Source organism: Neltuma alba, unplaced genomic scaffold (genome assembly GCF_004799145.2).
Source record: "Neltuma alba isolate B1F8T4 unplaced genomic scaffold, ASM479914v2 tig00010530_pilon, whole genome shotgun sequence".
NCBI classification, from domain to species: Eukaryota; Viridiplantae; Streptophyta; class Magnoliopsida; order Fabales; family Fabaceae; genus Neltuma; species Neltuma alba.
The window spans coordinates 17,067-32,413 of NW_021635401.1; the positions used below are offsets into that span (position 1 = coordinate 17,067).

The 15,347-nt window shown below is 37.0% G+C and overlaps 1 protein-coding gene across 1 annotated transcript; it reads right to left on the reverse strand.

Moving 5' to 3' along the window:
• Window positions 1–2,825: 2,825 nt before the first annotated feature.
• Window positions 2,826–6,044, reverse strand: LOC114756881 (uncharacterized). Its single transcript, XM_028945825.1, has one exon. The coding sequence runs from the start codon at window positions 6,042–6,044 to the stop codon at window positions 2,826–2,828; it is 3,219 nt and encodes a 1,072-aa protein (XP_028801658.1).
• Between the last annotated feature and the right edge of the window lie 9,303 nt (window positions 6,045–15,347).

Below are 15,347 nucleotides of genomic sequence, written 5' to 3' on the forward strand. Positions count from 1 at the left end.
CATAATATCCACATTCCACATCTTTTAGTTGTTTATGGCACTACAAATATACACAAAACAAGAGTGATCAATATAATTAATCTCACCATTGTTTAAATTTAAAATACATACCTTTACATAAACCCAATTGACAAAACTTCGGCTATTCTTTCTCATCAATTTAGAGTGCATCTTCAAAGATCTATTTATATCAAATACTTGTAAGAAATTGATTTATAATGATAATATATTTGCAAAATAAAGTTACACACAATACTTACGATTCAAGAACTCCTTTCATATCTTCACTTACTTCCCATTGCAGAGAACAAAACCAATATATGGTCCAGTCAGATGGACAGATAACAGCAAGCCTCCAATGACCACTACAACATGAGTTAACATTAACACCATATCATTAAGAAAGTTTTTATTTAATTAAGAGGTGAATTAGAACGAAGTACCTTTCTATAATTGGTGCAAACCAACACTTTTTATTTCCTTCTTTAATCGTACTTCCAATGTATGATGTTCTCCCACTGAAAGTATTTCCGGTTGGTTGAATATGATGTGGACATAAGAATCCATAATTATTAGCCCTACCCAATTCTTTGCAAAGATTGTGGAGATACCTATAAGAATGAAAAATAAGTTAGTAAGAAAATTAAAAACAACATATATGTAAAGTTAAAATAAAATTCATACTTACATGAGACAAAATTGAATTATTGATATGTTTAGCAAATCAAAAGCAAGAAATTCAGCAACATCTCTCTTGAAGATTGTTAATTCAATAGCTCGCCCCACAATCTCTCTACTCATATTTAGTTGAACAGTATTGTCCATATCAACAAAAGCTAAAGCTAGCTGGCTCAAGCTATCTCGCTTTGGTTTGGCACTACGTTCAATAGCATGTTGAGGATTTGAATCAAAAGAATCCTTTGATTGGTAGACTTCCTAATCAATGACAAATATAAAATTAGAAATGCATACCATGTGAATTAGGAAGTGAAAGATCATAAATAATTCATACCTCAGTGGTAGTGGTAACTAGATGCCTTAGCCAAAGAATGAAATTATGTTTAGCTTGTCCCACTGTTTTTACCTCCTCATCAGGGAATGGCACTAATGCATTAGCATCCACAACCTCTTCAACCACCACCTTCACCTGGTAATCTAGAATCTCTTGATGATGGATCCTTGTTGCAAATTTGTATACCTTTCCATGTGCAACTAAACGTTTATTAGGATCCTCTACATAAAGCATACATGACACTTCTTCTGCCACACAACTACCTTTTGTACTTAGAGGCATAGAAGGTTGTTGTGCTTGCAAAGACTGCGAATGCATCGAACTAAAAGATTTCATCATTGATTCCATTTGCATAATTTTTTCTTGAAAATCTTTTTCTAGTGCTGTTACTCTTGCATCAGCTTTCTTTTCTGCTTCCTCTATCATCATTTGCACCTGCTGTAATGGTACACCTTTTGGGCCGTGATTAGAAGGTGGTGGTCCAAAGTATTCTCTAATACCGACACTTCTTGGTAATCCTCTAACGCGGCCAGGGTGCTCTTCCTTCTCTAATGCTGTGGTTAAGATATCCTGCCTACCAGTAGGAACAAAGGTTCCTTGAGTAACTGCTTCTTCCAAGGAGTCCTATGACAAGTAAATAGGAAATGCAATCAGAAAACTATTCCTTTAGCATATAACAAGTTTGTTAATTACAAAATACTTACAATCTTTTTTGCTACTTCTCTAGCCTTTTCAGTAAGAAACTCCCCTTTCTTATTCATTCGAGCTCTCTTCCATGCTTGAGCACGATTGACAGGAGATGGAGGAGAAACATCTCCATCATCCTTCGCCTCTGCAAGTTGTCTCTTAGCCTCCCATTTTTCTTCCATCATTTTGTTGTTCAGCAATGCATAACCTCCACGAGACAAGGTATGGGGGTATAGATTTTTTTCCTGTTTCTCCTTACCTCTTTTTCTTTTTTCCTAATAAAACAATGAAAAATATTTATAAAAAAGCAAACATTAAATAAATACTACTTTAACATCAAATTCTTCTTTTACTTACCAAAAAATCAGAATTGTATCTGCTTTCAACAAATTTCATCCATGTCATTTCATCAATATATGAGTATTTCTGCCAAGGCTTTTCAAAGTTACTGTCATCATCAACATCATGATCACTTTCACTGCCCTTTTCATTAAATATATAATTTCTTGTGAGTTTGGACTTAAAGTCCCTCCACCGCGCTGCTGCATAAGAGAGCCACTTCTCCTTCATAAACATTGTATCAGGTATGTCATAAGTAATCTGCAAAAGGAACACATGTAAGCAATAAAATTAGTAATAACATATACTACAATATAATAGCTAAATAAAAAGTAGATATAGGATGCAATGAGAGGTACCAGTATAGTATCCCAAACTTCATTTCTATCATTTTGTTTCACTTTATCCCATTCATCTATCAAAATGCTAATTTTTTGACGTGCAACAAGTGCAACAAAACTTCTAAATGTGTTCCCTTCTTTCCAATCAATTGGCTCTCCTCTCTTATCAAATTCAATATGAATCTTGCCTCCATCTGCTTGAGCTAATTTAGTAAGCCGTGTGACGCCTCTTTTACAATTTTTTGACTTTGTGGTTTTGTTGCCAATACTGGATGAATTCTCCATGTATACCTTTGAAAATAGGAATATAAATGAGTTCAATAACAAAAGAATAATAAATTAAAATTATAATCAAACATATCAAAAGAAACGATGTTGAAAAGCTTACACAAAAGTTAAAAACACCTCTACTAATATTGTTGTCATAAGAGTTTGATTAATTATGATTAAGTCTCCCATAAACCTTCATCATGATCAGTCCTTACGCCATACATATCATCTTCTTTATCACCATGCTCACTTGTTATGCTATGTACACCATCTTCTTTATCTTCTTCATCCAATTGAGGCATGGTTGACATAGAAAGAGGAGTCTCACCAATGTCACAATAAGATTCATCATTCTCTTCATAAGCAATCAGGCTTTTCCCATGTAGAACCACGGACCAATTTTTATCAATTGGATCTGTGACATAAAAGACTTGCTTTGCATGAACTGCCATAATAAAAGGATCCTCCTTATGACCTACTTTGTTAAGATTTATCAGTGCAAGACTTGACATATCTATTTTAACACCATTATTGCTATCAACCCATTTACACTTGAAAATTGGCACTTTGAATTTATAGTAGTCAATTTCCCATATTTCTTCAATAATCCCAAAATACTGCATGGATGCCCATTTAGGATTTTTATCTTTAGAACTAGAGAAGTGCATTGCTTCTGCAACTACCATAACACCGCTGTTTTGCATAGTGCTCTTATCATCTTGATATTTTGTGTAGAATGAATAGCCATTGATGTCATATCCACTCCAAGTTGTGACATTATAGTTAGGCCCACTAGCTAGCCATCTTACTGTATCAGAAACATTGAACTTTTGACGATCTTGCTTTACCTTTGCCTTAAACCAAAGCGAGAAACATTTATTGTGCTCACTTAGCAACCATTTATCTGCCTTTTTAGGGTTTTGAACCCTTAATTCCTCTTTATGCTCAAACAAGTAATCTTGAACTTCATCAATGTTATTTAAGATGTACATATGCGCTTGTTCTACATCATCACGCTTCATAGGCCTCACATTAAATCCTCGCGTCCCTTGACCTGCAACTCTCATTCCCTTATGGCGAGACTCAGGAAGTCCTATAGGTTTTATTCCAGATAGGTATTCAGTACAAAACTCAACAACCTCTTCAGCAACATATCTTTCAACAATAGACGCTTCAGGTCGATGTGGGTTCTTCATATACCCTTTAAGGATTTTCATATATCGCTCAAATGGGTACATCCAACGCAAATAAACTGGGCCACACAACTTTATCTCTCTCACCAAATGTATAATTAGATGTACCATGATATCAAAAAATGACGGCACAAAGTACATTTCAAGTTGGCATAAGGTAATGACAATATCATTCTGCAATTCATCCAATTTCTCTGGGTCAATGACTTTACTACATATGGCATTGAAGAAGGAACATAATCTAATTATTGTATTTCTCACCTTTTTCTCTAATATGTCTCGAATTGCTATTGGTAAGAATTGTTGCATCAAAATGTGGTAATCATGGGACTTCATGCCTACTAATTTTAAATCCTTCATTGATACAAGCTTTTTGATATTTGAAGAATATCCTTGTGGCACCTTAATACTTTGTAGACATTGACAAAAGCTTTTTTTCTCTCTTTTCGACAAAGTATGATAGGCTGGGGGCATGTAAGTTCTCTTTCCATCAGTTCTTGGACCCAAGTGTGTTCGAATCCCCATTTCAAGTAAGTCTAATCTTGCTTTCTTACCATCCTTGCTCTTTCCCTTTATATTTAATAGTGTTCCAATTAGACTTTCACACACATTTTTTTCCACATGCATCACATCAATACTATGCTTTACCTCAAGATATTTCCAATAAGGGAGATCAAAAAAGATAGACTTCTTCTTCCAGAGATTCTTCTCAGTTACTCTTTTTTGGCTTTTACCCAATACTGTATCAATGTCTTTCACCCGTTCATATACTTGGTCTGCAGTAAGTGGCTCTGGAGGGTCCCTATACTCTTGAAAGCCATTAAATTCCTTTTTCTTCCTCCGATAAGGGTGTCCTGGTTCAAGAAATCTTCGATGACCAAGATAAACTGTCTTCTTTCCATGTGATAACTGCTGGTGAGATGTCCTGTCTTCACATATAGGGCATGCATTGTGCCCTTTAACACTATATCCGGATAAGTTTCCATAAGCAGGAAAATCATTTATTGTGCAAAAAATCATAGCTCTTAACTTAAAAGACTCTTCATGATATGCATCAAATACATCTACACCTACCTCCCACATCATCTTCAAATCATCAATCAACGGTGCTAGATAAACATCTATATCATTTCCTGGCTGTCTTGGGCCAGAAATCATCAAAGATAACATAATATACTTGCGTTTCATACACAACCAAGGAGGTAGATTATAAATCACTAAGAGAACAGGCCATGAGCTATGTTGACTGTTAAGATTTCCATAAGGATTCATCCCATCTGTGCAAAGTCCAAGCCTAAGATTCCTAGGCTCATTACTAAATTCAGAAAATAATTGATTAAACCTTTTCCATTGAGAAGAATCAGCAGGATGTCGAAGCATTCCGTCAGTTTTCCTTTCTTCAACATGCCATCTCAACTTCTTTGCCTCATTTGCATTAGCAAATAAACGTTTAAATCTTGGTATTATAGGAAGATACCACAATACCTTTGCAGGAGGCCCCTTAGAAATAACATCACCACCCTCCATCTCTTTTACTTTATAACGTGATGTCCCACAGACCGGACATGCATCCAGCTCATCATATGCTTTTCTATATAATACACAGTCATTGGGGCAAGCATGTATCTTTTTATATCCTAATCCCATTGGACACAATATCTTCTTTGCCTCATAATTACGATCTGGAAGTATATTACCTTCTGGAAGCATATCTTTCAACAATATAAGCAACTCTGTGAAACTCTTATTACTCCACCCATTTTTTGCTTTTAAGTTGACTAGCTTTAACACTGCTGTCAACCTTGTGTACTTTGTACACCCAGGATATAAAGGCTTTTCGGCATCATTGCACAAGTTACTATATTTATGTAATTGCTCAACAACATCAACACCTACATCATGAATCATATCTTCCACTCGCTCATCCATATCCATAGCATCTTTCTCAATCTGGCACACTTTATGTTTTTTAGACTCACCATGCAATACCCATTGTCTATATGCTTTGTAGAACCCAAAACAAATCAAGTGATCCTTTATTTCTGTTGTAACTTGTCGCAACCCATTCATACATTTAACACAAGGACAATAAAACAATCCATTGTTATTAGGAACATTATTCTTTGCAAATTCCAAAAACTGATCCACCCCACGCTCATATTCGTCACTTGTTCGTAGAGCGTCAATCCAACTACGATCCATGATTACCTAAATCAAATATCAACACCTTATTATTTTTTAAGGTAATAAAAAACCCAGCAGCATGACAGCTTAAAAAATGACGTCTCCCATGCATTAAACCCTCAATTTAACCTTGTTATCTCCTAATCAAACATATATTCCAGCAAATCTCAATGGTATTTCTCATTTACACTAACTCCAGAGCAATGTGACTTTTATCAACTCTGATCAAATTTAATTCAACTTCAAAGCTATACATTACAAATTCTAACTTCATTCAAACTCTATAAGTTCTAATTCAACTTCAAAGCAATATGATACCAAATGAAACAACAGGGCAAGTTTTCAGAGTCAATATGATATTCTAACAAATATAATCTCAATAATACTCATCAATACTAACTCTAGAAAAAAAGTGACAATTATCAAATATCATCGAAAAAAACTTTGGTCAAAGAATGATTAAAATTTTATTAATATGAGAAATTATATATTATAAAAAAATGCATTATTTATTTGTAACCAAAGTAATTTCGTGCATGTTACATCAAGTATTATGCATATGCATCAATTCTATTTCACATTATCATCTACTTTTGTCCCTTTTCGACATATATAATAAATTAAATCAAATCAAACATATTTAGTCCTCAAGTATAACAGCTCATCTATATATTCGTTTTTGTTTCTATCAAATTGACTGGTATTGGTTCAGCAACAGATCAATCAAGAACAATAGGAACAGAAGAAGATGCACCAACGACATCCCTTATCCCATTCCTGAATAGGGTCAGAATGGGAGCGATGCGAGCTATACCTCATTCCTTTACTTTTATTCGTTTTTGTTTCTATCAAATGAATTGGTTCAATGACCACTGCTCCATTTTCCTAGTTTGATCAGAATGTAATTTTCGCATAACATAGTGACATTTAATACAAAAAAAGACATTCACATTCTTGACAGCATCCCTTCGTGCAGAACAAAAATTTCGACTCCTAAGTCACGGTAAGGATTAGTCATCACGTTAGCAAGTAAAACCCATTCAACCAAATAATTTCTCATCTCATTTACAGCTGCCAAACTAGCATTCTATGTACAATAAACAGCAGGCTGGTGGAAAATCCCATAGCAACAATTTAAAAAAAAAAAAACCGAACGAACAGAGTATACGGCAATCACACGATTCTTCAACAGATCAAACAATTTTTCAGTTTCAGCAATCAGCAAAACTAAAATACTCACTAGAACCTAAGCTTCAAACAAATTACTGTCAACGCACGGCACCGAGATATACAAGACCTAAGGCATCAGCGACGACGGTGAGGAGGAAAGAACAGAGCAGCTTCGGTGATACCCAAATGTCGATGAAGGAAGATTCCAAGTGCCACCCAAAGATAGATAAAGAGGAAGATGAGACCCCCGAACCTGTTCGAACCCAACGTGAAGAAGAAGAACACCAGCCCCAACTGCCACCTTGAAGACAGAACGAAGAAGGCGAGACCCGGAACCAATTCAAAGATAGAACAAAAGGAAGGCAAGACGATCAGCTCGAGACCCACGGTACACTGATTAAACTTCCGACCAGACCCACTCGACCACCCACGAAGACGGATATGGAGGAATGGGGCAAGAAGAACCCAGAGCTGATGACCATATACTGAAGACGGGAAGACGCGCTGATGAAAATATGAGGGAAGGGGGGAAACGATCAGCTCGAGACCCACGGGACACTGATTAAACTTCCGGCGAGACCCACTTGAACACCCGCAAAGACAGACATGGAGGAACGGGCAAGAAGAACCCAGAGCTGATGACTGTACACGGAAGACTGGAAGGCGCGCTGATGAAAATATGGAGGGAAGCGGGGATTTTTTTTTTTTAAGTTGCTGAACGTGTTATGGCTTCAGGCCCGAAATGGGACTGAAGCCATATGCACCATACGGCTGCTGGTAATGGGCCAGACGCAGTAGGCCTTTAAAAAAATTACATACAGCTTGTACTAAAAAAAAAAAATTGCACACAGCATCTAGTTAGATATATACTAGATATTGTACCTAATATAAATAGATAATTTCTTCATCTAAGTTTGAAATAAATCAAGTTTTTAATTGTATAAAATCATTTAAAAGAAAATTTCTCATTAAAAACCATTCAGTTAGTGAAAAAGAAAAAATAAAAAGAATTTAAAAAATATATTATTTCTATTTAAATAATTAAAATTTTTAATGGAATTAATTAAATAAAAATGAAACCATAGTATGTAATAATGCCTTTATACCTTATAGAAGAAGATGTCCTAATGCTATTATATGAAATGATGAAATATAATTTAAAATTATTTGGTATATTTATGGAGTCTGTTCAAAATTGAACAGAAGTCATATGTAAGTTTATGGCTTCAGGTCTAAGCAGGTCAGAAGCGAAAAGTGATGAAACAACATACAACTTCTGTTTCCTCTATAACTGACACCAAAAGTAGAAGCTAAATTAGTATTTTGCACTAGTGCAACTCTACAAGAATCATCAAAATCAAATTTCACATCTTTTTGTAAAAGCTTTGAGAGAGGTAAAGCAATCTTGCTAAAATCTTTTATAAACCGCCTATAGAATCTCGCATGACCCAAAAATAATCTAATATCTTTAACACAAGCAGGATAAGGCAAAGAAGATATAACCTCAATCTTAGCTTTATCAACTTCAATTCCCTTTTTAGAAATCAAATGCCCTAGCACTATCCCTTCATTAACCATAAAATGACACTTTTCGAAATGTAAAATCAAATTCTTTTCAATGCATCTTTTTAAAACTTTTTTAAGACTAGCAAGGCAATCATCAAAAGAGCCACCATAAATAGTGAAATCATCCATAAAGACTTCCATACATTCCTCTAAGAAATCACAAAATATAGCCATCATACAACGTTGGAAAGTCCCTGGAGCATTACATAACCCAAAAGGCATCCTTCAATAGGCAAAGGTACCAAAAGGACATGTGAAAGTAGTTTTATCTTGGTCCTCTAGTGCAATAGGTACTTGAAAGTACCCAGAGAAACCATCTAGAAAACAGTAATGAGATTTGCCTGCAAGTCTCTCAAGCATCTGGTCTATGAAAGGGGGAGGGAAATGATCTTTTCGTGTGGCATCATTGAGTTTTCTATAATCTATGCACACACGCCAGGAATTTTGAACTCTTGTAGGAATAAGCTCATCCCTATCATTTCTAACCACAGTAACCCCACTCTTTTTAGGCACTACATGTATTGGACTAACCCACTCACTATCAGATATGGGATAGATGATCCCAGCACTTAGAAGTTTGGTAATTTCCTTCTTAACCACATCAAGAATCAAGGGGTTTAGTCTTCTCTAGGGTTGTCTCACTGGTTTGGAACCTTCACTAAGCAAGATTCTATGTGTGCAAATGGCTGGACTAATTCCATGAATGTCCGTTAAAGTCTACCCAATAGCCCTCTTATGCTCTCTCAATATAGTAAGGAGTCTTTCTTCCTCAACCTTAGACAGGGAGTTAGCTATAATGACAGGTAATCGCTCATCAGACTCTAGAAAAGCATACTTCACAGTAGGGGGTAGGGGTTTCAAATCAAGCACAGGTGGTTGCACAATAGAAGGAATCAAATTATGAAGTTCAAGAGAGAAGAGATTACTCCCCTTTCCTTCAACCAGTAAGAGTTCCTCAACCTTGCAGATAGCTTCCTCTCCAAGCGTTGAACTAACTTATAGTTGATCTATAGCAACCGCCTTAGAGGGAATCTTCTCCATGACTTTTTCCTCCATATTTGAAATAGCAACAGAAAACCTTTCCCCAGGGGAATTATCACTGACAATAGAGGGATCAAAGTCTAATTTGGAGTCAAGGGATGACACGGAAAATGCATATGGGGGGAAAGCATACAATTAAACATAGTGCAATCAAGGCATGTAACTTCACCACCACATGAGCAAGAAGAAGGTGTACAGTAAAGGGATGAAAAAGAAGAAATAGTGTCATCCTCATCAGCAGAATCAAATGAATAAAGTTCAGAACTAGAGGAATCATCTTGCAATTCAAACTTAGAACAAGCATCATCAACAGCAACATCAATCATATTAACACCCAAAAGAGAATAGTCTTCATAAGGATGCTTTATTGCTTCATACATGTTAAAACAAACCTTATGATCTCCTACTTCCATAGTGATGGTACCTTCTTTCATGCTAATCATAGTGTTAGCAGTCCTCAAGAAAGGTCTACCAAGAATCAGTGTGGTGTCATGAACAAGCTCTGAAGACATGTCAAGTACATAAAAATCAGCAGGAAAGACCAAATCCTTAAACTGGACCAAAATATCCTCTATGATGCCTTCCGGATACCTAATACTCCTATCAGCCAACTGGAGTACTACAGTGGTTGACTTAAGAGTCTTGACTCCTAGTAAAGTGTATACAGACTTAGGCATGACATTAATAGCTGCTCCTAGATCTAACAAGACCCCCTATAGAAACTTTTCCTATAGTGCAAGGGATAGTGAAGGATCCAGGGTCTTGGCATTTCACAGGGATTTGAGGTTTAAACAGGGCAGACACATTTGAGCTCACTTGGACTCTTTCATTTGGTCTAAACTTTCTCTTATGGGTACACAGGTCTTTAAGGTATTTAGCATAAGCAGGAACCCTCTTAACAAGATCAAGCAAAGGAATATTAACTTCCACTCTACTAAACAAATCAATAATATCTTTTTCATACTTAGTTTCAGTCTTCCTTTTGCTTATCAAATACGAATTAGGAAAAGGAAGGTCTTTGAGATTTACCTCTTTATCATTCAGCTTATCGGCTCCATGCTTAGATGACCCAACATGCTCCTTTGATGCTACTTGCTCATAATTGCTCTCAGATCTTGCTTCTTTGCTACTTAGAAGGGTTGACTTCTTTTCATCTAGCAGTTCTCTCTCTTTTGCACTCTCAGAATTCTTAACTCTTTTAGGTGTAGGAAGAGGCTTATCACACTCAATCTCCTCATCAATTGATTCCTCATCCTCTTCACTGAATCTTACTTGCCTCCCACTTCGTAGTGTGATTGCATTCAAACCTTTGGGGTTTATGACAGTATTTGAAGGAATGGTGCCACTGCTTCTAGCTTGTTGCTCACTCATGTTGTTGGATAACTGAGTTACATTGGAGTTAATGTTCTCAGATTTAGTCTCCTATTGCTCCATTCTCTTTTCCAAAGCACCAAATCTAGCATCATTCTTGAATGAGTCTTGTTGAATTAGTGAAGCTAAAGAGTTGAACTGAGTAGCGTTGGCAGCCCTCTCTTCCTTCATTAAGGCCATCATATTTTGTAGGAGTTGATTTGTTTCATCCTTAGGTGGGACCGCAAGGGCTTGAGACTGGTTTTGGAACTGGTTTGAAGATGGACCAGCTCCTCCACTCTTCTGAAATCTGTTTGGAGGTCTACTATCATCATTCCTCCAGCCCAATCGAGGGTTTGATTTCCATCCCTCATTGTAAGTGTTGGAGTAAGGGTCCCACTTTTGATTTGGACGGCCTTGGAAGACTACAGACACTTCCTCATAGTGGCCTGGACAAACGCTAGAAATATGCATGACTGATCCACATGTTTCACAACTAGGCGCTGTAATGTCCATAGGAGCGGATGGGTAATGCACACTCATATTCTTCAATTCAGCAGTGATCAAAGACAATTGAGATGTCACTTGGCTTCCCAGAGAATCTACTTTTGATTCCGAAGCGTCCATTCTTCTACTATGCACCGAAGCAGCTCCCATCTCATGTACTCCTCTAGTATCTCTCACACCATGTTGTTGATGATTCAGGGCCATCTTCTTTATCAAATCCTAAGCCTCCTCAGCAGTGGAGTCTATCAAAGATCCTCCTGATGCAGCATCCAACATGCCCTTCTCTTGGTTCTTCAACCCATCATAGAAGTACTGCACCAGTTGTTCATCCGGAATTTGATGATGTGGGCATCTTGAAAGTAGGTCCTGGAATCTATTCCAGTAATCATAAAGAGATTCATCATAGTCTTACTTGGCAGAATAAATCTCCTTCCTCATTGATGAAGTACGAGAAGCCGGAAAGTATTTCTCCAAAAATGCCTTCCTTAAGTTCCCCCAACTGTGGTATGCATCAGCTACATGTCTTGGGAGGCTCATGTACCATTCCCTAGCTTTTCCTTCCAAGGATAGATGAAAACCCTTCCATAGCACTTGGTCCAATGATGCTCCCACAGGCTTCATACTCTGACAAATCATGGAAAGAGATTGCAGATGGAGGTATGGGTCTTCTCCTGTCAAGCCATGAAATTTAGGAAGAGAGTTAATCAATAAACCTTTAATCTCAAAGTTAACTTCAAAATTTGGACAAGCCGTAGTAAAAGGATCAAAATTTACATCAGAAGTTGTGGCTTCTCTAATTGTTCTTCTCCTAGGGTTTCCATTATTTTCTCCTACTCTCTCTTGTTCTCCATTCCCTCCATTGCCTCCATTCCTTACTTGGTTGGCATTGGGGTTAGGATGAGGTTGGTTTTGTGGTAATTCAGCCATTATCTCTTGGTCAGTAGGTTCACTCTCACTACTAGATAGGCTAGATTCCACAGAAATATTCTCTTGCTCAATCACCAACTCACTTGTCCCCTCAATTCTTTTCTCTCTTCTTATCTCTCTGAGTCTTCTCTCAATCTCAGGGTTATAGGGCACAAGTTTTGCTTCCTATGGCATGCAAGATAAAAGTCACAAGAGAAAGAGCAAACAAAATTGACTTGCGGCACACAAAATCAACTAAAAGCATGCAATGTGATGAATGCAAGTGTATGGTTAAGTATGCAAGTGTATGGGTGAGTATGAGTATGTATGGGCGGGTATGACTATGTATGCACAAAAAAAGAAGCAAAAAGTGTAAGTTTTAAAATTTCCAGAAGGGTTCGCCGTGGAGAAAGAATATGTTGGCCGCGGCGAAAGTTGACAGAGGCGACCAAATTGTTGGAAATTGTGCCCTAGGGGCCAATCATTATGTTTTGAACATTGTTAATTTATGAATTTATTAATTACGTTATCATATTATTTGCATGTTTACTGTGACGACTATCCTTGGATAACTCATGGTTTATCCTAAATGTCCCTGGTCGGTCATCTATGTGGGAGCAAAGATGAAATAGGACCACTATGACTTTAAAGATATATAGAGATATAAATTAAAGTCATAGGCATATGTAAGAGTACAAGGTGTTGGACCGACCCGCTATGAGAGAGCTGCATGGGTTAAGTCATAAGCTTCTCTCATATACAAACCATGTCACTATGCCCTTTGACCTGAGATCATCATGGATTCATACATGAGAAACGCTTAGCTTTGACCTAGTCAAAAGTCACTTTTGACCGAGTGATCATAAAGACTATGTTCAGGCTTAGTGGTTTTTTCATGCGGAGGAATGTGAATGGTCAAGATGGAATTTGTCCCTCACATTCGTAGAGAGACATTAATGGGCCCCTCGATGAGTGAGTCTGAGAAATGTATGGCCATACTATAATGGAAAGGTAGTTCCGTTTCTATACTTAGACTACTCAGGGATCGAGAAAGTAACGGTCATGAATAGGAGGATGACGTTCTCCATGCCTCATCCATGACCAAAATGTCGTGTGACAAAAGGGACGTGATATGGTTGTATGAAAGGTTACATCGTTCAACGATCCTTATATGATTTGGGTAGTCATGATGTCTTGCTAGAGACCGCTTACGACTTGTGAGTCATTATAGTTAATGGCCCACTGCCAACTTCATATGGGCCTACAGGGTCGCACACAAAATAGCCCAACACGAGTTATGATGTCCAGATTCATTGAATCTAAGATATGTCCAGATTCAATGAATAATATAGGGTGGACGTGTATATATATATAAATTCGTATATATATTATATAAATATAAGAGATATTAATTGTTAGATTTAATTTATAAGGATAAATTAAATATATATAAATTAATTCCGTCATCTCTTTATTAAATAAATAGGTGAATTAAATCTGTGAGACGGATTTAATTTAAACCATATTTATTTAATTGTTCTCTTATCTGATTAGGCAATATTTGATATTGTATTAATTTTGGAATTAATTTAGAGTTAATTTCGAAATTAAATATTATTCATTAAACCTATAGCATCCTATATATTTGATATGAGGAGCTAGGGTTTTAAGCGTGAGAGTACCAACAGATAAGAGACGGCCTAAGAGAGATAAGAGTGGATGGATTTTGAAAACCCTAGACGGACATAGACGCTAGCACATCGTTCGAGGTTGAGGGCTACTCGTGTGGATACCGGTAGAGGAAGCCAACCAGAGTTGTTGACTTCGAACGACAAAGGAGGCAAGCAGAAGCATCCTGAACGGCCGAATCATCGAGTCACCAGGAAATCGAACACCGAAGGTAATGCTTCTTACTACCTGACTTAAACGCGATCAGTAGATCCGGGCAAGGGATTGAAAGTTTTAAAATTTTAAGTTTTTTCGCTTCGCGTCGTCTTTCAATTCCCTTCACAAATATCTGATTGTAGGGAGTTGGCCGCGGTGAAAACAGAGGTTGGCCGCGGCGAAAGTATCCTGAGAGAAATCCTTCGGTTTTTCAAAGAGTTAGCCGCGGCAAAAGTATCCCGAGAGGATTCCCTTGGTAATTCAGATAGTTGGCCGCGGCGAAGGAGAATGTTGGCCGCGGCGAAAGTTGACTGGATGCTTATCAGATACTGGACTTCACTGATGCAACGTGAGAGATGCTGAAAATCAAGAAAATCAGTAGATTAGTTTGTATTTCCAAAAATTTTTGATGCTATGCAAGATGAAAACCTATACTATGAACAAATATGCAACTAAACTACCCTAGATGCTACCCAAAAAGATCAAAACTTCAGTTAACAATCAAATAGCGCAAGCTAACCTAGAGAACCAATTTCTTGGCTCCTCGGCAACAGCGCCACTTGAAAGAGAGCCTTTTTGTCGTTCGCTTTGGGGTTCTCACTCAAAAATTAATCCAAGCTAATGCAGTATAATGCAAACTCGGGTCGTTTCTCTTTTGGGAGCCTTAATTAATTATCTAAGTTAGGCTAAATGCTATGCAAAGTAATAAAAAAAAGGGGGTCTTTGGGTTTTTAACATTTAATAAAATGTGCCAAAACTAAATGCAATGAAAACAAATCTAAGATACTATGTTTTTGGATTTTCTAAGATAGTAGTGATGTAGTGGAAATGAATGATAGGAAATCTCTTGAAAATGGTTTTGATGCAATCATAGTTCACTTAAATATGGGAGTTTCA